Genomic DNA, 25,038 nt, shown 5'->3' on the forward strand with positions numbered 1-25,038 from the left:
AATCACTTTTAATACAAATAAAAATTATTCAAATGCAATTTTGCTACTTTTGGCATCGTTACAGAGAAAGAAATTGCGATGGTTAGTTGTAATTTTACATTGAATGAATTTATAAATAATTTGACAGACAAAAGATATTGAAGCCTTTTCATTTCGAGCACACTGTCATACACCCCCCCCCCCCTTCATTATTTCGTTTTTTTATTTTTATATTTAGGTTTTTCTCTCACACGGTACAGTTTTAATGCTTGTCACCCTTCTATAATCTGCTGCCCTAGCCAAATAAAATGAGGGATGGAATGCGTTTAATTCATTATTTATTTATTGGTCAAATGTATTCAATCACACAGTGTTTGAAAAGCACTGAGAAAAGCTGTGATTAAAGGAATGAATAGAATACCGGCATGTTGATAGCTACCAACTTTTACAAGCAAGCTATTTCTATACAAATGTTAATATTTGATACTAAGTGGGTTTTAAATGGATCCTTTTCAAGACACACAGGAAGTAATTCATATGATTTGGTCACCCTGGAATAGGACGAGCTGGATTAACTAAATCAAGGCATCAGAATGGAATAGTTCTGGTGTATCAGGTTATTACACCTGAATCTTGTTTTTATATTTTTGTGAGAGATTACACTTGAACAAAGTTGAACTCTCTGCTAACTCAATGCACTCAGCGTTCTTGGGATACACCTTCATCAGTCGGTATGTTGTCTGCATTAATTCAAAGGTTATTTGGTATATAGATAATAAATTGCCAGAGAGAATCATTGTCGAAGTATCTCTATTGTCTGCATCATTTCAAAATAAAAGTGCTCAAAGTTCATAAAATAGCTAAAGCAATCTAACATTTTTGGGTTAGTATTTAGAATTATAGTATTAAGAATAAATAAAGAGAAATGTCCATGGCCCGAGGACTACCTTCAAAGGTTATGTACCATGTCAGGTGTCCCCCATGTATTTGATGAATGGTGTATTCCTTCCTAACTTGAGGCTTGAGGCCAGACCACCATGCGTATGGAGAAAACACTGTCGACGGTGTAGACAATGAAGTTAAAAATGGACATGAAGGTGACCACGAGCAGTTTGTCCCACAGGGCCCTGTTGTCGAGATTCCCTTGAAAGCCGTACAAGGGCCAGATCACCATGGCAGTCATGTACATCATCGCCGACAGCACGTTGGACACAGTCACCAGCATCTCGAAGGACACCGGGAAGTACGAGAGCAGCCGTCCAATGGTCAGCAGGATGATGAGCAGAGACCATATGAAGCACATACAGTAGACCGCCACGCACCACTGCAGGCCCGGAGACCCGGAGAACTTTGCGGGGTCCAGAGAGGTGAAGATTATGCAGGCCACAAAGGTCTCCAGGATCTTCAGGAGACCTGAAACGGTGGACAGGAAGCCGCTGATCTGCCCGCGGGGCCGCAGGCGGGTCAGCACCACCTCGGCGCCGTATGTTAAGAAACAGAACCACGAGGTGATGGTGGCGCCTATCTGCCGCGGGCAGGTGCTGCAGGTAAAGAAGGCGGGGTAGATGGCCGACGCTGCCAGGCACATCAGGGCGGCCAGCATGGCGAAGGCGGTGGTGAAGTCCTCCCAGGACACTGGCACCTTGTCACTGAGCGTAGTGAACTCGAAGATGAGGATGACGAGGGTGAAAAAGCAACAAAAGGACCAGGTAAACATGCACCAGGCCCAGTAGGAAGACTCCGGCGACGCAGCGACCCCAACTGACGCCACGAGTCCAAAGGACATGCAGGTCAGGACTAGCGCCACAATGCGCAAAATACCCACAGGATCAGTGAGCGACCGCACCGACACGTTCATCATCAGTTGCTCGTTTGTGTCTCAAGCGAATGCGCTGACCGTGTATTGAGCTCTTCCCTCTACACTGTCTCTAGATCTAGTCTCTTCCTCGGGTGTCTTCTAACATATCGTCATTCCACATAGAACTCCAAACTCCTCATATCCCTGCGGGTACTCATCCAGCTCCTGTCCTGTCCTCTTCTTCTTTCTTGGGAATTGCCTTAACACATCGATTACTTTTCTTAGTTCTTTAAGGCTCGTCGTGTTGAGGAAAGGTGTGCCGGAATGGAAACCTGGTGCCGTGTACTCATCCCGAACAAATATAGCCTCTGTGTTCTTATCTGTGTCATTTATGGTCACCACTCCTTTTATGGCTTATGTCACAGCACATGATGGACTCTGGTCCCCGAGCTTAAGACATGTTGAGATGCTTATCTGCATAGTAGCTAAGGCACAGTTGCCAAATACACCTGAGGTAAAACAAAATAAAAATAACGCCAGTGCTTCCCTACTGTTCAGTATTACTTGTAGGTCATGGTTTTCTGGATTAGGTATGAAGGATTGGGGAGGGCCGGGTTTATGGTGGGAGGTGTCACGGCTTGGTACACAGGAAACTAGGTTGACTCAAGTACGAAGCAAAAACAGGATTAGTGTAAGGTATTTATTCCTCATTAATAAAGTTCCAAAAGCTCAGAAGATCCAAAACACAAAACACAAAGTCCAAGTAATCCAAAAGGCAAAAACACAAAAAACTCAGTCCAACAATCCAAAAGGGCAAAAACACAATCAATCTAAATCCAAAGGGTAATCCAAAACTCAGAGTATGGGAACAGTCCAGGGTCAAACAACAAGAAATCCAAAACGTAGAGTTCAAGACCAAGGTCTACTCACATGGGTTCAGTGAAGACTCAACAGAGACAGAGTGAAAGAACCAGGCTTAAGTACTGTGAGACAAACACGGCGGAACCAATCACATGACTAATTAACAGGGCCAGGTGAGTCTGCTTAACAATCGACATTAGGTGGAAACAACACAGAGAACAGAAAGACAGAATTGGCGCCATCTAGTGGTCTAAGACACAATAGTCCAACATTATGACAGGAGGGAGAAGGAAAAATATGGAAGATAAAGATGGAGGATGTGAATGTATTTATGTTTCTCTCTCAGATTATGTTGCTTAATATTGTGACTACGGTGCAGCTTTTTAAGGTCAAGGTCTGACTAATTACAGAATGATTTAAATAAATGATTGACTAAAGTTTAAAATGTAGGCTCGCTACATCAAGCTACATTTAATTATACTCAAGAGGTAGTAAAATCTTTTTGCTTTTGCTTTCGTTGGGTTTGCTGTCAATGCATAACTTGACACAGTATTGCTTTAATTAACACATTTATAACGGGTTTGACAGGAGAACCATAACATGCATTCCACCCTTCAGGGTCTCCGCACCTACACAAACATTGGTAAACAATGCAGAAAAGCGGAGAGCGAATTAGGTTGAGTCAGTCTATAAGACTAAACAAAAAATTATATGGAAATAGGTCCGTAAAGAAGCCATTTTTATTGTACAAGCCACACTGAGCAAACCATATTAAAAATACAATATCAGTCCATGTGTTACAAGCAAAGGCAATCAAATGCTGGGAGGAGGGAGAAGCCCTGTTTGTTGTCTCGGCAGGCTCTATAGTGGCGAAGTCACGCCCATTCCGGTAGAGCCCATGGGACCTATGAGATCGAAAAATATGAATGGGTTTCAATGGAGAGAAAGTAATTATTTTCTAGTCCCAGTATTTATATGCCCTGGATTACACATATCTTGTTTGTGGATTTAAATGATAATTTTTCATGCAAAGAAAACTAAACATTTTCGCGAAGAAGTTTGATAATGTAAGGTTTTGTGTGAGGCCGCTTTGTGACGTGGACAAGACCGACAATCTCCCCATCGGCATAACTGAAAATCTACACATGCCCCGACCTATAATGGTTTTCACCTCTTTCGATGCTGTTATCCTCCCCTTGGAAAAAAGCGGTGAAGTGGAGCAGAGAGATCGCCATGTCTGTACCAGAGTGGTGGTGGTGACGTATATCATTCGCGTTGAGAGCAGCGAGGGGCTGTCGTTCACAAGGCGGCCTCACACAAAACCTAACATTATCAAACTTCTTTGCGAAATTATTTTGTTTTCTTTGCATGAAGAATTATAACTTAAATCCACAAACAACATATGTGTAATACAGGGCATATATAGACTGGGACCAGAAAATATATATACTTAAATAATAACACTTTCTCTCCATTGAAACCCATTCATATTTTCCTAGCCCAGAGGTCCCATGGGGATCGACCGGAAGGGGCAGACTTACAAGCTCTATATACTGCAGTACCGGTCCATCCTACACCTGCCAACAATCTCCTAATTAGGAGGGAGAGAAACAAGGGCATACACACAGCAGGGACAGGGTCAAAGACCCTGTAAGAGCAGATGACTGAGGCAGCCAGCACCTAATATATACAGAGAGCTGACTGGTTAGCATTAGCATTAGCATAGCATTTCAATTTCTTTATACCAGTGATTGTATGGAACCTAGACGGAATTAGGTGACTAAGTAAGGGATAATGTGTAGAACGCCGGTCCTTATCGGGAAAATAAGCCCCGACAGGGTGAACCGGACACTGACGCGAAGTAGAGGTGTCTTGCTTCGCCCTGAAGGGGCTTATTTTCTTATTTGACCGGCGACGTTCTATACATTATCCCGCTTATTACACGGCTACTTGCCAAACGAAAAAAATAACTTCACACGGTGTGTCTTTTTACAATTTATTTGTTATCAGCATTCGTAGTGTTGATCAGCAGAGAAATAGTCCGCCAAAGACGTTGACGTTTCTTAGCAACCGAGTACGCTGGGTCTGATAAGTTACCCGACTAGTTGCGGAGTGATACGAAAGGCGGCAAAAAAATCCAGTTTCCTTGACAGCGGTCAATTATACATTAGCAACGGTGAATTATCAAATATTATTCACCGCCAGAAGCTGTGAAGGGCCCATGCAAGTGAACGGAGTGTTCCATGGCATTGAGAAGAGCCGTGTAATAAATGTATTTATTGGTGTGGTTGCTACTCCAAGCACATCTACTGTTAAGTTTTCTTTATTCCGTTTGCCTGTTTTTTGTGCAGTTAACTGCTCCTGCATACTTTCAGCTGCAGAAACCATTCAACTATCAAAACGCACAGCTCTTTAACGACAATATGGCTATATCCCAGCGTTTTTCAACCCTTTCAACTTTTTAACTTTTACGCTTTTTCTGCTTTTTTTTTTTTACAATGTAAGTCAATGGGCGTACACCGTAACACCAGACATCGTTATTTATTGGCTGTGGGTGTTCAACAGTCTAATGGCCAGGGGGAAGAAACTGTCACTGAACATAGATGTCCTACTGTGGATGCTGCGGAACCTCCTGCCAGAGTTCAGCATGGAAAACAGTCTGTGGTGAGGGTGGGTGGAGTCAGAGGAGAGGTGTTGGCCTCTGGTCAGGCAGATCTTCTGCCCAATGTCCCGGATGGAGGGGAGCGGGGACCCGATGATTTTCTCTTCTGTCCTCACCACTCTCTGCAGAGACTTCCAGTCCGAGGCCTCGCAGGCCCCAAACCAGACGGAGATGCAGTTGGTCAGCAGACTCTCGATGGCGCCTCTGTAGAAGGTGATCAGGATGGGAGGGGGGAGGGAGACTTTCGTCATCCGGCGCAGGAAGTGCAGGCGTTGCTGTGCCTTCTTCGCCAGGGAGATGGTGTTGCGGGACCAGGTTAGCTTGTCGGTCATTTGCACCTCTAGTGCTGCTGACGACTTCCACTGCAGTCTCATTGATGTGGAGTGGTGTATGAATAGGCCGAGATTTTCTGAAGTCGACAATGATCTCCTTTGTCTTTTCAACATTGAGGATCAGGTTGTTGACTTTGCACCAGTCCACCAGGTGTTTCACCTCGTCCCTGTAGGCCAGTTCATTGTCATCCTGGATGAGGCCCACAACAGTTGTGTCATCCGCATACTTCAAGAAGTGGTTGGAGCTGAATCTGGGACGACAGTCGTGGGTCATCAGGGTGAACAGCAGGGGGCTGAGAACACAGCCCTGGGGGACACCGGTGTTCAGGGAGATGGCGGTGGAGATGTTATTGTTCAGACGCACAGACTGGGTTCTGTTGGTTAGAAAATCTAGTAGCCAGTTAAACAAGGGGGTGCTGAGGCCCAAGAGACCCAGTTTGCACACCAGATTCTGGGGGATGATCGTGTTGAACGCTGAGCTGAAGTCCAGAAACAGCATCCGCATGTGGGTGTTTTTATCCTCCAGGTGCTCCAGGCTCAGGTGGAAGGCAGAGGAGATGGCATCCTCTGTAGAGCGATTCGGTTGGTATGCAAACTGGAATGGGTCGAGTGATGGTGGGAGCTTGGAGGGGATGTGGTCCTTCACCAGCCTCTGGAAGCACCTCATAATGATGGAAGTCAGTGCTACGGGGCGGAGGTCATTCAGGTTAGTGATGTTGGACTTCTTAGGCACTGGTATGATGGTGGCAGCCTTGAAAAATGATGGGACAACAGCCTGAATCAGCGAGGTGTTAAAGATGTTGGTGAGGACGCAGGACAGCTGGTCAGCCCATTCCCTGACGACCCGTTCTGGAATGTTATCAGGGCCTGCTGCCTTCCGTGCGTTGACTTTTCTCAGGGTCCTCCGCACATTCACTGTTTGAAGTCTGAGTGCCAGCTCGTCGGGTGAGGGATAGCTTTTATTGCGAGCGGGGTGTTTAAATCCTCAAACCGTCCAAAGAACTGATTCAGTTTGTCGAGGAAGCTGATGTTGTCCTGACAGGGGGAGGGGGCAGCCTTGTAACCTGTGATGGACTGGATGCCCTGCCATAGACGTCTTGTGTTACCCGGGTCCTGAAAAAAAACATGGATCTGCTGGCCTTGGGTGCGCTTTGCTGCCTTGATGGTGCGGTTCAGGTTGGCTCTTGCTTCTTTGAGAGCCCCGGCATCACCAGATCTGAAGGCGACATCACGCTCCTTTAGCGCTGCTCGTACCTCTCTGGTCAGCCATGGTTTGTCATTGGCCCTGGTTATGACAGTCTTTATAACAGCGACATCCTCTGCGCACTTCGGGATGTACACACACGCGGTTGAAGCATACTCCTCCACATCTGTATGTTCACTGTTAGATGCAGGCTCTTTGAACATGTCCCAGTCAGTCCTCTAAAAGCAGTCCTGCAGCGCCGACATAGCACCTTCAGGCCACACTTTAACTGGTTTTACTGTGGGCTTACCTCTGATGAGCAGCGGTTTGTATGATGGAATCAGCATAAAAGAGAGGTGGTCTGAGGAGCAAAGGTGGGGGCGGCGAGCTGCTCTGAAAGCCTTCTTGACGTTACCAAGTCCAATGTGTTCTCTGCCCTGGTGGCAAAGTCAACATGCTGGTAAAAATGTGGGAGGACAGTCTTCATGTTGGCCTGATTAAAGTCCCCTGCCATGATGAAAACTCCCTCCGGGTGAGTGGTTTGCAGGTTGTTGATGGCATTATAAAGAACCGACAGGGCATCCTTGGTATTTGTACATTATGTTAAATTGCCGTAAAAAAATATGTTTAGAATTTATGTTTAGAAGACCTGAATTGCAAGAATTTAGAATGATAGTATTACCGTTCATAATCCATTATTGAATTTAAAAAAACGTTAACAAATTATATTATGTCATCCCTTAGCAAATCACAAACAATTGAATAAAGCAAAGGCAGTTAAGTGCACAATATCATTAACTTAGTCAAAATGTAGGGGGAAAATAGCAAAGTAGCTAGAGTGTTCGACGCCCCAGCCATAAAGTACTGTGTTTGATTTCCCCAAAGTGATGATGCCTAACCCCTATATTTGCTCCAGAAACATGTTTCTATCCTTGTAAATCTTTGGGTTACTTGATGTAATCCCTGGTTCTTTGATAATAGAGTGAGGTGTTTCACTATGGGAATTACCTCGGCACAGAGCTAATTGTGCCAAGAGATGCCTCACGAAACGTCAAAGCCTCTCAGCCAGATGAACCACCAAAGCGGTTCGTGCTCGAAGCTTCAAATGAGTACTCTAGGGACATCTAGTGGTGTCTTTATGATGAAAGCGTTTCAAGTCATTCCAAACCCAAAATGTGATCTTTGCTTTGTGTGCCGATACAACATAAAATCATTTGAGAATTGAAGTCATTCCTGTGATACATGTGTGTGAGTGTGCCATTCATAAATATCTCCAGAGCTCATGCTAGAAAATAAATCATTTGGCAAAAGAGAATGTCTTATCAGCTACAGTAGGATAATCAGGGCCGACGGACTGGAGGTGTAAGGTGGACAGGCTTGGGGGGGCCCATGGCAGAGGGGGGCCCAAAAAAAAACAAACATTATTATTAATAATTATTTTTTTCAGTGGCCACTTGCCGTTGTATTTAGGTCACGCGAATGATCAATCGCGAAATGTCCCCCCCCCCCTCCCGTCAACAACTCTTCTTTTTTGTGCGTTTCCCAGTATTGGAGTGGACCATCATTTCTGTTGATGTGAGATTCTCTTAAATACCGCTGGACCTTTAGGATGGCATCGGCTGTGGCACTATGACATTGTCTGCTCCTCTGCACAGTTGCATCCATATGGCGCCACAGTCGAACTAGGGAAAGTAGACAGAAAATTGATTAAATATCATAACAAAATAAACACAACTAAATCAAAATTTTCTCTATGAATTTACCAGAGGAGGTGGAAGGGACTTCATCTTAATGGATCACTGCTGATGCAAGTGGAGATGATTGTACCTGTATATCACTTATCACTTGACCACACTCAGTGGTGAGCATTTTCACAGCTTCAGCAGCCTTGGATGGAGTGAGGAAGCCTAGAGTTTTAAAAAGTGGGTCCAGGAGAGTAGGGAGGGTCATGATACTGGTCTATTGGAAGTGGTTAAGGGATTCCATTTACTTCAGCTGTATTGATTTGGTGAGACGTTTGGCCGTGTCAGTGTGGATGGATCCAAGCTGTTCACCGAGGGTTATTGAGACCATTTTCAATAATGGAAGAATCTTAGAGGTTGACACCCTCTTTTCCTCTGACAATTCATTTGTAGCCTCATTAAATGAGCCAAGCACACCAAGTCACTCCTTAATTATGGTAAACTCCTTTGGAGTCAACATGGTGACTTAGTAAAGGGGGAGAATCCATGGCTGCACTTACAGCTTCTCTCTCTGAATGCAGTCTCTCCAACATTATATAGATGCTGTTCCACCTTGTCTCAACCTCCTTCAGCAGCTTTAGCAGTGATCTTCCCAGGCGTTGCTGCATCTGGTCTAGACTTTCCTTTACACACAAAATAACATATAAAATATTTGTTGGACAGTGCTACAACAGTCGATGTTCCAATCAAAGAATATGGACCGAAAGAGTGTTACAATTCTTCTGGCACTTGCACGCAGATGCTCAAGTCCAGTGGTGTCATCCAAGGATTTCTTTACCATCAGGTTGATGGCATGAGCAATGCAGACAGCTTTTTTTAAATGCAGCTCCCTGCCACATGCAAGCATGTTCGTAGTTGTATCAGTAACAAGACACGTCACCTTGTGCCTGATGCCCCACTCCTCCAAAGTGGCACCCTTAGCTTCAGCCAAGTTATGGGCTGTAGGGGGGAAATGCTGAACCCCAAGCAGTGTGGTCTTCAGCACATCATCTGCAATAAAGTTGCAGGTGACAGCAAGATAGGCCTCCATATTCATGGATGTCCACATATCAGATGTAAGACTGACTGCAGTAGCCTGCTGAACAAGGGCCTTGGCCGCCCTTTTGCCTTGGTGGTAGTGTTCCTCCACCATGGCTTTAAACCCTGAGAAAACAAGAACACTTTTTAGCATGACTTTTAAAGAGATATATAATGTAGGTTAATGTGTTCGGCCCACCTGTCTGGTGGGCCGAACATATGAAGGGTCAAGTAATTTTACCAGCCCCCTGAATCCCTGGTCGTTGACCACAGTAAAAGGCTGGCAATCCTTCACCACCATGTCCACCAAATCCTCGTCCAGGACCCTTTTCCTGGAAGATGGGCAAAAGAGACAAAACAAGTGAACAAGCAGTAACCTAACGGTATAGCCCTCTTACAATGCATCATCCATAAAAAAAAAGGAAATGGAGCCGACATACTTGAAACACGCCCCGATGCCTCGACGCAAGCCATAACATCACCAAACAGAGCTTGCGTGTTGTTGACGGACGTCACAATCTCTGTGTTCGTCAATCTACCTATCGAGTCTTAAAAACAAGATGGGGTCGATGGGTGAACTACTGATGGTATTGTGTGTATAAAATGTCCTTTTTAATAAACAATCTGTACACTTACAAAGTTATCAATGCCTTGTTTTATATGTTAAGACCCTTATTATAATACCAAATAAGTGTCGGGCTACTTCCAGCCTTGTAAGTGGTTTAAAATAGCGATTTAGTTTTGACCACGAGACATGCCCCTATCGTTCCAAGTTTATAGCGTTTTGATAGAATCGACTAAAAACAGCCAACTTCAGAATGCGTCAATATGCGTTTTTTTGCTCCCAAACGAACATTCCAACTCGTTATCATACCAAACATATCCCAAATCCATTTTACATCAGATTTCTCCTTTAAGAAGAACCATAGATGAGTGCTGCATGCAGCACTGACCTAATTAGCTGTGCATGTTGAAAATATGTGGATATAGAATATATGATAAAAAATAAAAGTTAAAATATATGATATAGCACTAGCATTAGTGCTATAAAAGTATAGAACACTTTTTAGTAATTTTGGTGGTATTAAAGCTAGGAATACAAAATGTTGAATGAATACGTAACTGGAATATGAGACTTAATTATTTTTGAATTATGCGGTGATGGCAGTCATGTTGATGACAACGCTATAAACCATACACACACACACACACACACACACACACACACACACACACATACACACACACAGAATATATGAGACAATTTATATAAATAAACAATATAATAACGACAAGGGATATTGCAAGAAATGTGCTAAGCTACTGGGTTGTAGTATGGGATGAAAAAAACAAAATATAATGTACACAGTCTTGTACCTTTGCCCTTTCTTCTGTTTTCCATATTATTTTTTGCCTTGAATCAAATGTTTTATGTTCACTATCGAAGTTTAAATGTTGTTTTAAATGTTCTTTCAGAGGATTCTGCTTGGGTTTGAAAAGTTTTCAAAAAAATCTTTGTGAATACAGATGAGGCCTGCACTGGTTCGATACTGCCCAAGGCTCTCTTTGTAGTAGTTTAATATTCTTCCCTGGCCATTAGTGGAGAATAGACAAAACTGACATTTCTACTTCATGAAACAGGTATACTTGAGGAATTCTGTAAAAAGAAAGAAGCCTGCCCAAATGTCAAAATATGAACAATTGGCCTATAGCCATAAACTTTATGTCCCTAATGTTGAAAATAGGCCTACACACACAAAAAAACACGAAACCCAACACATGTCTATTCTGAACAGCAACTGGAACCGTTCAAGAAGAGGTGGTTCTGCTTGGACACCCAGGACAGGAAGCTGCTTTACTACAAAGGCTGCTTGGTGAGGACCACCCCCCAGAAACCCACATACACACCTTGCTCCACCCCTTCATTCTCATCCATCCCTGTTGTGCTTTCCATTTTATTCTGATGGCAGAACGCAGAGGAACAAGGCACCATTGTCATCGGGATATCAAGGAACGGCTACACTGCAAAGGAGTTCGCTCCGAAGACCCTTGTGGGTATACGTGGAAGTGCAGTATTCTGCCGGAGATGCCCTCAGAGGGTGTTTTTGTTCATGTGTGAGCGGGAGCGGAAGCAGAAGCAGCGGCTGGAGGCCTTCAGACAGGTATAATCCAGGCCCATGGACCCCCAGGATTACACCGGTGAACCACAAGAGATGAGCTGTATTTTATAGAGTTGAGTTGTGCAGCTGATGGTTTAATTGGAATGTAGGGGCGGGGACCTTTTTGTCTCCCAACCTCCTAGTTTAAATACGTACAGAAAATACACTTCTATGGGTTTGCAAAACATCCAGTTGAGGAATATTTTGAAATGGGTTTCCACACCTGTATCAGTGACTAAAATAAGCGGGTCGTGGCCAGGTGTATCAAGAAATGAATAATGAAGAGCAAAGGGTTTTATTTTACTGAGTCAAGTGTTGGTAAAAGGTTTAATAATGACTAATGACTATATTATAGCCTATATACAATTAAACTATATATATAAAAAAAGACATTCTGTTGTTGATTTTGTAAATTGGTAATGCTGGTATGATGTCAAATGTTAAACGTGTGATATTGCAATTCTTGTTTCAGTTGTGAACATTCAAAGAAGGCAAAGATGAGCTGTACGAGGTCTAAGCCACAGTGCAGTGACAGCTGGCAGACATTTAGCTGCTGACTGCATCACTGCAAATGTACCTGGCTCTACTGTAATCACTTCTCTAGAGTGTGCAGAAGTGATAACAGCTCATGCTCAGGAGTTCCATGAAAGTTGACCTACTTAACACACAACAACAACAGAAACAACAACACACTGCTGAGGCTTTCCATGCTGTGGTTTAGTTGTGTTACCACATCAGAACATGGTGCCGGTAATAAGACAAAGCAAAATAAGAACTATACGGCAAAAGCATGTTTCAAAGAGGCTGGCAATGAAATGGAAAATGGTTGGCCAAAATGTTGGGGAGTGACAATGACACCCAATGAAAGCTGTATAGTCAATGAACAGACACAAAAACCCACCTTAAGAATCCAACTACATTGTAGGCAAGTTGAGACTGCTCTTCCTCTAAGTGACAATGGCCAAATTAGGAAACCTCTCAATAATAATGGCTTTCTGGCTCAATTGCTGATGCCCAATAATACTATGCAACTGTGTTGTTATTTCATGTTTAATACCAGCATATTTGAGTAGGATTATTACGCAATTACAATTATAAATGTTATTTTTTAAATGAAGATATATGTCTTATGTCTGATTAATTTATAATATATAATACAGATTATTATGGTTTATATTTTTGAATAGGCAGTTCATAGCGCCTTCTTTTAACCTGTAGTAACTGATTCTGACTCCAGAGAGCGCTGGAGTGCGTTTTATATTGGAAAGGAAGTTTGTCCTCTAGGGCTTGCTGTATTTGCCGGGTACCGGAGGTCAGGCGTGTTCGTAACATTTACAGCGAAATGTTACAAGAAGAGTAAAATAACCGGGTAAAATAGGATGAATTCCCATGACTAGGTCAAAAACGGTCTGGCTAATGGGCAGATAATTCGCCGAAGCCAAAATAAACGACATAGTGAACAAAACTGAATACATAATTTGTCCGACCGTTTTGTCCTACAAAGGCGCGGATAGTTTGACAGCGACAGTAGTGCACTTCGCAGGCCTGACGTTAGACAAATCACTTTCATCTTAAACAATCTATGACAAATTAAGACTCTTCTCTTTTCCCTCGTCAAATAAAGACAACTCAAATATGAGGAAGGACGTGCGGATACTACTCGTCGGGGAACGTAAGTGGCAAATCTTCCCAAATCCCTAGGTTGTTGGACTGATATCCTAGCTTGCTAGCAAGATGCTAACAGTCCTGCCTAGCAGGTTTATACCACTGCAGCAAAGGAAATAGTGATTTGACATGTTGGATTATTTACAATGCACCTTTTGCAAATCACCCATTCGATATGTACTGAATGCCTTATATATTTATATAGTTAGTGTTATACATTTTGAATCAATGGTGTGAATACGTTTTCGTGATTATGGTTGTTTTTCTCGTTTCTTTTGGTGGTGTTCATATAAGAAAAAAAGAACCAAGGTTATAAGGGGCAAAGATAATTTACACTGTCTGGCCAATTGGTTATGTTGTGTTAGAAATGTTAAAGGGAAGCCCCTTTCTGCGGCTCTGTACTGTTGTGGCCTTAATAAAGTGCAGGAATTCCAACACTTGATATGCCTACATGGAGGTAGCCACTCTTATCTTTGCCCTGTTGTTCAGCAGACCAACATGGTGACACCTAGTCGAGGTCATAATCCAATACACTACTACTTTTTTCTTCCATGTGTCCGTACAGCCAAGGTAGGGAAGACGTCGCTGATTATGTCCCTGGTCAGCGAGGAGTTTCCTGATGAGGTATGCATCTCCAGACCATGACAAATACATAATAAAAGACCCACTTGCATCATGAATGACTTAACTGGAGCCTATTGAATGAAGATACGTCCAAAAAGTTTTGCTGAATCATTCACATGCAAACTGTAATATTATATAACCGCACGTTGTCGTTTCTCAAAAGACATAATTGCCTAAACCATCATCTAATATAACACTTTTTAACCTTACGTGATGCCATTCAAATCCATTGTGCATCAGATCTGTATGTGGCTAGCTAAAACATATACAATGCAACACCTGGCCCTATCAAGAACTGCTCTGGAGTTGGTGGATCACTCTTATTGTCCATCATGGTCCAGGTTCCCCTTCGAGCCGAGGAGATAACCATTCCAGCCGACGTCACGCCGGAGAGGGTCCCCACACACATAGTGGACTACTCAGGTAAGCCTTGATTCTGACTTTTGGAGCAGTGCTTTTAACAGATTGACAAGTTGTCTTGCTTATGTACACATTTTTCTAAATCTTTAAAAGTTCCATAATATCGGCATCAGACGTCATTCTATTATTTTGTGTAATAATGAATACACGTAATGTAATTAAATAGGATCCACATCGCTTCTAAACTGTTTAATACAATATTGGTGAATAAAACAATAAATTATGATAAATGTAACCTCTCACTCCTTGCATACATTTTTCATCCTTTAGAGGCTGAGCAGTCAGATGAACAGCTCTATCAAGAAATATCAAAGGTTTGATTGTTACAACTAAAACCAATTTCCCTCTGCTTCATTGTTCTTATTACTACACCTAGTATTAATCTTGTCCGGCAAACTTTAATAAATTGTCTTTTTAGGCAAATGTTATCTGCATAGTGTATTCCGTCAACAACAAGAAGTCCATAGAGAAGGTGAGTGTTTTGAGAAGGCCTTTCACTGTGTTGTGTCAGTTTGGGGTGACATGCCCGTTTGTGCCTGGCTGTTTCGTTTGATTTTTGTTTTATATATCCCCCCTGCCTAGGTGACGAGCCATTGGATTCCCCTCATAAATGACAGAACAGACAAGGACAGCAGGTGTGTTTATAGTGTGTATGTGTGAGAGCCTCCCTCCCAACCGATAGTGTTACCTATTTGGAACCAGCATACTAAGGGTCAGAAGGGTGCATGTTCCAAAATGTAATTATATAATCGTTCTTCAGTCTGTCCTGTTAACTGGTCACTAGCTAGCACTCAAGGGTAGCTTGCACTCAATCCCTGAGCTGAACTAATATGGGGTATAATGTGTACCAATGTAATATCTGCCAAAGACATTTGATCAGTTTGTGTATATTAGACCCCCCGGGCTAGGAATGTATGTAACTAGGGGTGTGACGATATTTCGTGCCACGATATAAAGTGATGAAATGCGTTGTTGAGACGAAAAATTGGTTTGCTATATAATATATATATTATTTTTTTTTACATACTTTATTTAAGGACATAAGATTGCACTTAAATAATAATAAACTAAGAAAAACTTTTTGTTTATTGCCATTTATGACAAGATGATTAGTCTGTGCCATGTTACTATAACAAATCTTATTTACCATTTCATAAGAATGGAAATATACAGGGCAAATGGCATTGTTTGCATATTTTGTGTCTTTAAAATAAACAATATTTTTTCATTCATACATTTTCTTCATTCAAGTTTTGTCCAAAATATCATTATAATATCAAATCTTCCACCCAATATTGTGTATCTTTATCGAGTCGTGAGCTGAGTCAATCGTCACACCTCTATATGTAACACAAAATCACTGTCAAGATAATGGGGGTTGGTTCCTGTACCAGTTGAAAAGAAACAGGGTCAGGTCGTGGCTAGCAGAGGAAAGGTGGGTCAGGGGATGAACACAAACAATATTCTTTATTCTTTTTTTTTAAACATTCAAAACCAGGATAGAAGAGAAAAATAGCAGTTCTGTATCTATAAACAATATAAATCACTTTTTTGACATGGTAATACCAATGTACAGGAAAAGAAAATGTGGATCCTTGGCTTAAAATATCTCTCCAGGTGGGGTGGTATTTTAAAGCTGCACACACCATATGATTCTTCTTCCAATATTCATTCCTATGCTCATTGGTTTTTATTTGATCAGGGTTCCATTGATCCTGGTGGGTAACAAGTCTGACCTGGTGGAACACAGCAGTATGGAGACCATCCTGCCCATCATGAACCAGTACCAGGACATCGAGACCTGTGTTGAGGTGATGCATTTATATTACTATATATGTATTCACATTTGTCCTCTGAGGTTTTACTGAGATCAAAGCACTATGGAGCTCAGCAGCTCATTCAGTTATGTGGCACCAAATATGAGAAGAGTCTAGTTGCATGAAAGGAGTCTATACACACGCACACACACACTTTCCAGCCATGTAGACATCCATCTGCTTGCCATAGTTGCCTCCGAGTAAATTCATTGGGGGACTGCTGTGTTATATTAAAGGAAATTGCACTTTATGAGGTTTTCTAACAATAATGAGTCCCCCTAGGCTGCCTATGGTCCCCCAGTAGCTAGAAATGGCGTTAGTTGTAAAATGAGAACTCGGTATCCTGCTCCGCCTTTGAAAAAACGAAAGCTCAGAGGGGCCAGGTTACCTCCCCTTCCTCTGCTTTGCCTGCCGAGAATATTTGGCCCACCAATGAGACAAGAGATACGAACATGCGAGTGTCAAATGTGTGTGTGAATACACACACTGTAACTCAAGTGTTGTACACTTCTTTGTTATTTGGAGAACCGTTATGCTGTTGGTGTTATGGCGCATAACACGCAACACAATAATGCAAGCTTGTGTAAAGCTCCCATTTGGTGAAAACACTAGACTGCGTCTGGTTCTCTGACGTCTCTGGTACTTCCACAACGAGACTTGTAGTGGGGGTTATCCCGGCCATGGTTGAGAAGGAATTGGGGGGAAAGGAACTTTGGCTTTGACTCCCTGAATTCAAGATTGAACCACGATTGCGATTGCCTGGGATTGTTGCCCATGATGTCTCCAACCCCGGTTGGCGTGTCGCCCCCGCGCCGATGATCCCACACCGGGGCTCCGGCAGGAGAAAATCCCGGCAACAATCCCTTTCTCCTCCATGTCGCGGTTCAATCTGGACTTCAGGGAGTCAAAGCCAAAGTTCCTTTCCCCCTCAGTTCCTTCTCAACCATGGTCGAGAGAACCCCCACTACGAGTCTCGTTGTGGAAGCACCGGGAGTCTGCAAACGGCAACAATCCCTTTCACCTCCATGTCGCGGTTTAATCTGTTCTTCAGATTGTCGTGGAACTGGAGACATCGGAGAACGCGATGCAGTCGTTTGAGATTCCTAAGATCATCAGGAGGCACACACAGCTTTTGGCCGTGATGTTATATATTCTATTATTCTGATATAGAGCTCCAGGAGTCCCGTCGGAGCACCTGAAGTGTTCTAGAATATTTACAGAACACGGCCTCCGGATGATATTATGAATCCGAGCCATTGCGATACATCCACTGTAAACGGAGCGCATGGTACCGTGGCCGCAAGCTGCTCAGGGCCACACCCCCACCCTCCTCCTGGACCCGCCTCTCTCCTCCTCATTAGCATTTAAAGATAGACAAAGAAGGGAGGGATACCCTCCCTTAGCTTGTGGTGAAAGACTTCTAGTGCCATTGCCAGTCCATGACGCTACAAACATTAGTCATGTAAGAGTTGCACCAATCAGACTAGAAGGTCTCGATGCGCCTTCATCCATAAAGTACGGTACATGCTCAAGGAAAGGCAAAAAGCAAGGCTGAATTTTCAATTATTTCCTCTCATTCAAACATCTAAGATGAATGTGTTCTGTATAAGTCTCATAAATATGAGAGCAGACTTTGACTAACCCTAGAAACATCAACCATTAGTTATGTAACCATTTTGATGACTATTATATTGGTATGGCTTGACATCTCATCAATGATTCTCTATTAGAGAGATGTCCAACATGCATCAATGGGTCAAATGGTCAAGCTGATCACTTTGATTATAGATCTATGATATCCAACTTATCACTTAAAATGTAGATCTGTGATATGTCTGAAATGGCATTAGAGAACGTTTAACTGGCAAGTCCAGGTTGTTCTTGGGTCTGGGCCCACTTCAGTGGTCTGCTGCGTGGACTGACCCATCAGAGTAGTTAATGGACTGTCCCAGCAGTAGACCGCCTGACCCACTAAAAGGTCCAACACTTGTTCTGTTCAAAGCGGTCCCGACCACTAGCCAGCAGGATCAGTTTCCAAGCTATAAGTGGTATATTACACACACACACACACACACACACACACACACACACACACACACACACACACACACACACACACACACACACACACACACACAACAAACAGTTTTCCATATTTTGCTGAGGTTTATTGCAGATTATTGACACAGTGAACACTAATAACACGTGTGTAATCTTTTTGTCTGTATACACAGCATTTACACTTTCCTGTGCTTCTCTTTCGGTCAGTGTTCTGCTAAGAACCTGAAGAACATCTCTGAGCTATTCTACTACGCCCAGAAGGCTGTGCTCCACCCTACTGGACCCCTCTACTGTCCAGAGGAGAAGGAGGTGAGAGGAGGAGGTGGATCCGGCGTGTGCCTATGGGCCTTATTAACCGGGTAGTGGCCATCTTGGTTTTCAACGCTATCTTGGTGCAAGAACAAACAGGTTCCGCATTAACCCTGTTGTGTAAAATGTATTAATTTGACACCATCTTGTTCCGATCACTTCTGCGGTAGTCAGTTATCAGATCGGTCTGAAAGTTCCATAAAATCGGACACAGAAATAGAACTCGGAGGTTGACATGAACACCTTTTCCCACTTAGAAGTTGGTAATTGTGGTAATTACTCTGACATTTGGCATAGGAACACTCAGAAATTGTTTAGATACTGGCCATATAACATTGTTATATCTAGAAACGGGTGAGATACTTGATTAAACATGTGTCCGATTATTTAATGTACACTTAAGTGTACATTAACATATACGATTATCAAAAATGTTTTACCTTTCCATCTAGTTGCTTCACTTTTACATCATAACATTTAAGGTTTCTGTGTTTGACTAAACAAATGCCTTCCTTTGTTTCAGATGAAGCCTTCCTGTGTAAAGGCCTTAACACGTATATTTAAAGTGTCTGACCTGGACAACGACGGCATCCTCAACGACAACGAACTCAATTTCTTTCAGGTACTCTGTTTTACATTTCTCACAAATTAAATTTGAAACATGAATCAATAGTACGTCTGAAATAAAAACATTATTTAACGGGTTCCTGCGACATAACGTTTCGCTGTTGGTAAATAATAGGGTTAATTGCTTTTGTTAAGAGCCTAACGAATCTAAGGTTGTTTGACGATCACAAACTCGCTTTAGAAGTAATGTTTTGGATCTGTATTATACTTTATTTTATGTTGCCTCAGATGTAACGTGTGTGTGTGTTTTTGTAGAGGACATGCTTCAACACACCGCTGGCGCCCCAGGCATTGGAGGACGTGAAGAACGTTGTGAGGAGGAACATGACAGATGGCGTCCAGGACAACGGACTCACACTGAAAGGTCAGTCAACCTTTTCCCTCCGGTTCTCTCCCTCTTGGGCAATTTTCCTTGAGCGATGCTTAAAGGACAATTCCGGTATTTTGAACATTGAATGAATATATACAAATTAACAGATATAATTCAATCAATCAAAAGTCCTCTTTAAATTAGCACAGGGCGTAATTTAGCTTATGAGCATTGCTAGCAATAGCTTAAAGGACAATTCTGGGATTTTGAACATTGAGCCCCCTTTCTGGTTTATCTAGGATGAAATAGAGTGGTTAACACCGACATTTTTAATATTGGTCCTGTCTCGAGTATTTAATTAATTTCGAATTGCCCCTGCCTGCTTCACAATAGCTGGCTATGTGCATTCAAAAACACCCCTAAACGTTCGTTTGTGAAACTCATCGAGTGGTAAGTGGTGTTCGGTGATGTACCTAATCAAGTATCGTAGCGAAATACCGTCTCTGTCGTGTTTTATTTGGCATTTTGTAAATCGGCATTTCGTAAATGAAACGGTAACTGAGGAAAGAAATCAGAATTGTCCTATAAGCTATTGCTAGCAAAGCTCATGAGCTAAATTGTGCCCTGGGCTAATTTAAAGAGGACTTTTGATTGATTGAATTATATCTGTTAATTTGCATATATTCATTTCCACATAACTCTGCCATATTTTACTCAATCAACTTTTTTAAATAAAAATCTTAAAGTGTAATCCCGGCGAAAATTGAGTCTTTTTCGGCATGAAAACCCATAAAATAACACTTTTTTAAAGTTTACAAATGGCTTCCATGTTATTGGCTAGGGGCACGGGGAACACTTCCAAATCTGCATTTTTTTAACCACTAATATTGCTCAAAATAGCTCCAAACCTCTGCAGTAGCATGATTAGGGTCCCTACACATAAAAAGAAATGTGTAGAGACCCTAAACAAATCATCAACAACTTAGTTAGCGTACCGGGAGTTTATTAAAAACAAGTCGATTACTGGCTACTGTATATAGTATAATAGAGGCGGCAACTAATTTAACTAATAAATCTCCCCTCTTGTTACGTGGCTGTTTTAAATTTGTTTGCGCCTCTATTATATTATTTGCGGTAGCCGGTAACCGACTTGTGTGGAATTTCTGGAAACATGGACCTACCATAAGGCACAGACTTGGAAAACAGTCTTTTTTAATAAAATAAGATTTTTGGTATTGGTTTTGTGTTGATCCCTCAAACTGTAGGAGATAATTCCTGAAAATCAGGCTGAAGAATAAAAGTTTGGTTGCTTTACAACCACACTAATTTGGTGCATGAAATATTTCTTTATCCACAAATGTATAAATATTGGCTTAAACAACCCTCTCACTTGCTCACTTGACTCAACTCTGATTTGTCCATGGCTGCAGGCTTCCTGTTCCTGCACACACTCTTCATTCAGAGGGGGCGGCACGAGACCACCTGGACGGTTCTCCGGAGGTTTGGTTATGACGACGATTTGGAGCTCACTCAGGAGTACCTGTTCCCCTTGTGAGTGCTCACCTGCTGCTATTCAACACACATAACAGAGAATAGCAACTATAGCAAACTCTGGAAGCATATTGTAGTTAATTCACTTTTCTTGGCTCTGTACTTACCCAGTTAATCACAAACTCAGGTCTTGTCCGCAGCTGTGTTAATGTTTACCCCACTAAGGCTGTTCTTCTGCTGTTATTTCAAATACTTTTATTTGTCTGTCCAGGATAAAGATCCCCCCAGACTGCACCACCGAGCTCAACCACAATGCTTACCTGTTCCTCCAGAGCGTCTTCGACAAGCACGACAAAGTGAGTGGAATGGATACAATTTTTTTTTTTTTTTTTCAAAGCAAAGGCTTAAATAGTCTAGCGGTTAAGGAAGTGGTCTTGATTGGTCTTGCCGTTTGTGTCGCTTCCAAGGAAAAAGAAATATTGATTAGTATTAATGTTGATGGTCCCATTGTATCCCCAGGACAGAGACTGCGCCCTGTCGCCAGAAGAGGTTAAGGACCTGTTCAAGGTGTTCCCCTACATGCCCTGGGGCCCTGATGTCAACAACACCGTCTGCACCAACGACAAGGGCTGGATCACCTACCAGGGATACCTCTCTCAGTGGACGTACGTTAAAAACTCGCTCACTCTCTCAAAGGGGTGTACGGTATAGAAAGTGCAACGGTGGGAATTTGCGCTACAGTATGGATTTTTATCGTAATTAAAAATCCATACTGGATTGGGGGGGGGGGGTTCTGATGGCCGTGTTCCATATTAATCGCATCGTTTTTTCTGAGTTAACAATTATTTTGGCCAGGTGTTTTTCAGCACAGTATATCATACTAAACTTTGGTAAAACGGTCGCCGACCGTCTTCTCTGAGCCAAAAATACCGCTGTTTCGGGTGTTCCTTTGATAGGAGCGGGCGAATCTGCTGTTTATAAGTGTACCCGCTAGGGCTGCAACAACGAATCGATAAAATCGATTACTAAAAGCGTTGGCAACGAATTCGGTCATCGATTCGTTGAGTCGCGCGATTATTACGTCACTCGTAGGCGCGGCACTGTTTACAGCCAGCCGCCGACAGGTTGGTTCATGGTTCATGCACGCCCACAGCGAGCTTTAGTGTGAGCGACCACAGCTTGTATTTTGGTCATATCAACACTGGACTGTAGGCCTATATAAAAGTGTTGTACCTTCACTGTCTTTGGGTTAAAAAAACTCCTTCAACTCAGTATCCATCTAGTCCAACCGAAAACTCTGTCAGCTGCTGCTGCTGCAGACGGTGTGCAGACGGGCGCGGAGTCGGCACCATGTGCATCAACAGTCATTCAAAGCAGCGGTAGTAATCACACAACCGGACGGTGTAGAAAGTCCCGTCAGTTAAAAATAGTAATCCAGTTTTTAAATCCATGTTAAAATCGGCAGGATATAGAGCTAGTTAGCTTAAAAAAAGTCGCTAACAGTGTCAAATGTGATGTGTTCAGGTCAGCAATGTATTCATGTGGTTAAGAGCATTTGAAACCGACATTAAAATGACCAACGTAGTACAAATACAAAGAAAATACATGACATTATGGGCGTAGCCATCTCTGTTTGTCGTGTTGTACGGTTATCCTCCCTGAACTCGGTGGACTCAGAATCCCGAGGCGCCCCCCCAAAAGGGGGCGTGCCTTGGTGAAATGTCGCAAGAAAGCTGGGATATTTCCCACTTTGCAACTCGTGTGGGGGGTCTACGATGCATCTCGAACACACCAACACTATGGGAGAAGTTGGTATGTCTGCAAGTCTGTAGATGAGTCAGTCAATTGGCATTGCCTTAGGCCATGTCCACCCCTACGATCTTCTCTTCTGCGTCTAGCTGTAGAAACGCTGTAGTACGTATTCCAGGCCGATATGCGGCACTCTTTCTTTTAGAGAACTCCACCAAAAGAGAAGAGGAGGCGGAGCATGCCCATCAAGCCTGAGCGCTGTATACAAACATACCGTCGAAGAAGAACCTTGTAGATTGAGCAGAAAATACTTTTGACTGTGCAATTCGTTTTTATATTTACCAAGGGACTGTATATAAAGCTACCGAAATTATGCTAATAAAATCAAACAAAAACTAATTAGACGGAAATCTAACATTGCCCACCTGAATGGGTGGGGCAGTTACGTCATTGTTTGCGTATCTGGGGTTCTCGTGAATCCTAAAACAAAGACGCAGGGGGGGAGTTTTTCTCCTTTTCACCCTGGGACCTGGTTTCAAAAGAGTGCGTCTGCAGGCACCGAAAAACGCCCTGCAGAAATCGACCCAAACGTGCACGATTTCCGTGTTTTTACACAAAAATCTGAGCCATGTGGACAGGGCGTTAGCATCAGACTGCGTGGCTACAGCGAGAATGCAAATGTCAACTCTCTGAACACCTCTCAGTTCGAGAGAGGAAGGGAGGTATCTCTAGGTTCAAGGAGAATGTAAACAGTTCCTTTTTAAATTGACTAGTTAGGGTTAGACAAGGTTAATATATTTATATAATTGTATATTATATTTATGAATAATAGTTCCACGACAAACATAGACCCGAATATCCGCAGTCTTATCTGTACGTATAATTTGATCAACAAACCACCACCTAATTAAGTATATGTATTAAAATGTTTTACTGTTAATTGCATTGGATTAAAACATCTGCTTAATTACTAAATAGAAACCGGTTGTTCCACTCCCACATGTCAGTCTTTACGTTGCTCATGGCTGTTCTTGCTGTCAGGTTAACAACGTACCTGGATGTGCAGCGCAGTCTGGAGTACCTGGGATACCTGGGCTACTCCATCATCTATGAGCAGGAGTCTCAAGCTGCCGCCATGACAGGTGAGAGGACACGTGCTCCGAAAATGACATTTTTCCCATTACCGTTTACATGAAAGGACATGATAACATAATCATTCAGAAAATGCAACTTTTTGCACTAGAAACAATACACAGAAATGTTAATATAATTCTACTTATCTTGTCCTCTATTTATATACTATTTATACTTTGCACTTTCCACTGTCCAAGGTTTCGATCATATGCTTTGATCGTTCTCGACTTCGCATATATATATATCATCTCTTTTGATACAAATATCTGCAAAATGACAATCAATGTTAATGAGGTACCATTTAATCTGAAAATGCATGTCATCTCCTAAGTGACGCGGAACAAGCGCATCGACCTGCAGAAGAAGCAGACGCAGCGCAGCGTTTTCCGCTGCAACGTGGTTGGGTCGCCGGGGAGCGGCAAGAGCGGCTTCCTGCAGGCCTTCCTGGGCCGCAGTCTGCAGGTGAGTTGAGGATACCCACTCCCATCAGCAGCCTCTTTCACCTCAACACGTCTCTGCATGGTTTATCCTTCGCACACACGCAAAGCCACAATGTTGCCTGAAGTTGTACATGCCTACACAACCTACACAACATATCATTACACCTCATGTCCAATTAAGGGTAATTTCGTAGGGTTAGTGCAAGAGATTTTCCAATCAGTGATGCTCAACATGGCCATTGTGTTGCTGTGCATCAAGGCGCTGATACACATGCTGCATCAACCTTTCACAATATAATTGGGCAAAAATGTCATTGAAATAAGTTATTGTGCGTATTCACTTGGTTCATTTAAATTTAAATTCATGAGAAATGTACAGTCTTGATGCAAATTGAATGCATGGCATGGCTAGGCGTCAATGCATTTATATTATGGTGTTGTCGTTCCATCTCAGCGACAGAGGACGATCAGGGAGGACCACAAGTCCCTGTATGCCATCAGCACTACGTACGTCTATGGACAGGAGAAATACCTTCTGGTAAGCATGGCTTTCCTGTTTCCACGGGAACCAGGTCGCGTGTAGTCTGGATTACTGTTGCATAATCTCCCCGTTATAAAATATGGGTACCACTCATCCTTATTCCATCTGTGTCTGTTA

The 25,038-nt window shown here is 42.7% G+C and overlaps 2 protein-coding genes across 7 annotated transcripts in view; one reads left to right on the forward strand and one right to left on the reverse strand.

Moving 5' to 3' along the window:
• Nucleotides 1-988: 988 nt before the first annotated feature.
• On the reverse strand, nt 989-1,840 carry LOC307083128 (myeloid-associated differentiation marker-like; the record flags this gene model as incomplete). Its single annotated transcript, XM_079746939.1, has 1 exon — nt 989-1,840. The coding sequence occupies one exon, from the start codon at nt 1,838-1,840 to the stop codon at nt 989-991; it is 852 nt and encodes a 283-aa protein (XP_079603065.1).
• Nucleotides 1,841-13,039: 11,199 nt separating this feature from the next.
• The window catches only part of LOC307082150 (mitochondrial Rho GTPase 1-A), a 28,240-nt gene continuing 16,241 nt past the window's right edge, over nt 13,040-25,038 (forward strand). For 5 of the 6 annotated variants that reach the window (XR_013812197.1, XM_079745619.1, XM_079745622.1 and 2 more), the window contains exons 1-16: nt 13,041-13,405; nt 13,964-14,022; nt 14,364-14,445; nt 14,713-14,756; nt 14,861-14,914; nt 15,025-15,077; nt 16,145-16,253; nt 18,528-18,629; nt 19,153-19,251; nt 19,512-19,620; nt 20,997-21,117; nt 21,329-21,413; nt 21,577-21,722; nt 23,848-23,948; nt 24,272-24,402; nt 24,835-24,918. Coding sequence is in view for 5 of the 6 variants with exons in the window: in XM_079745619.1 (XP_079601745.1) it covers nt 13,369-13,405; nt 13,964-14,022; nt 14,364-14,445; nt 14,713-14,756; nt 14,861-14,914; nt 15,025-15,077; nt 16,145-16,253; nt 18,528-18,629; nt 19,153-19,251; nt 19,512-19,620; nt 20,997-21,117; nt 21,329-21,413; nt 21,577-21,722; nt 23,848-23,948; nt 24,272-24,402; nt 24,835-24,918 (1,416 nt within the window). In the remaining variant the exon portion in view is untranslated. Of the gene's footprint in view, nt 13,406-13,963; nt 14,023-14,363; nt 14,446-14,712; nt 14,757-14,860; nt 14,915-15,024; nt 15,078-16,144; nt 16,254-18,527; nt 18,630-19,152; nt 19,252-19,511; nt 19,621-20,996; nt 21,118-21,328; nt 21,414-21,576; nt 21,723-23,847; nt 23,949-24,271; nt 24,403-24,834; nt 24,919-25,038 lie in introns of all 6 variants that reach the window. The other variant, XM_079745620.1, reaches the window with a different exon arrangement.

Source organism: Pollachius pollachius (genome assembly GCF_949987615.1).
Source record: "Pollachius pollachius genome assembly, chromosome: 11".
NCBI classification, from domain to species: Eukaryota; Metazoa; Chordata; class Actinopteri; order Gadiformes; family Gadidae; genus Pollachius; species Pollachius pollachius.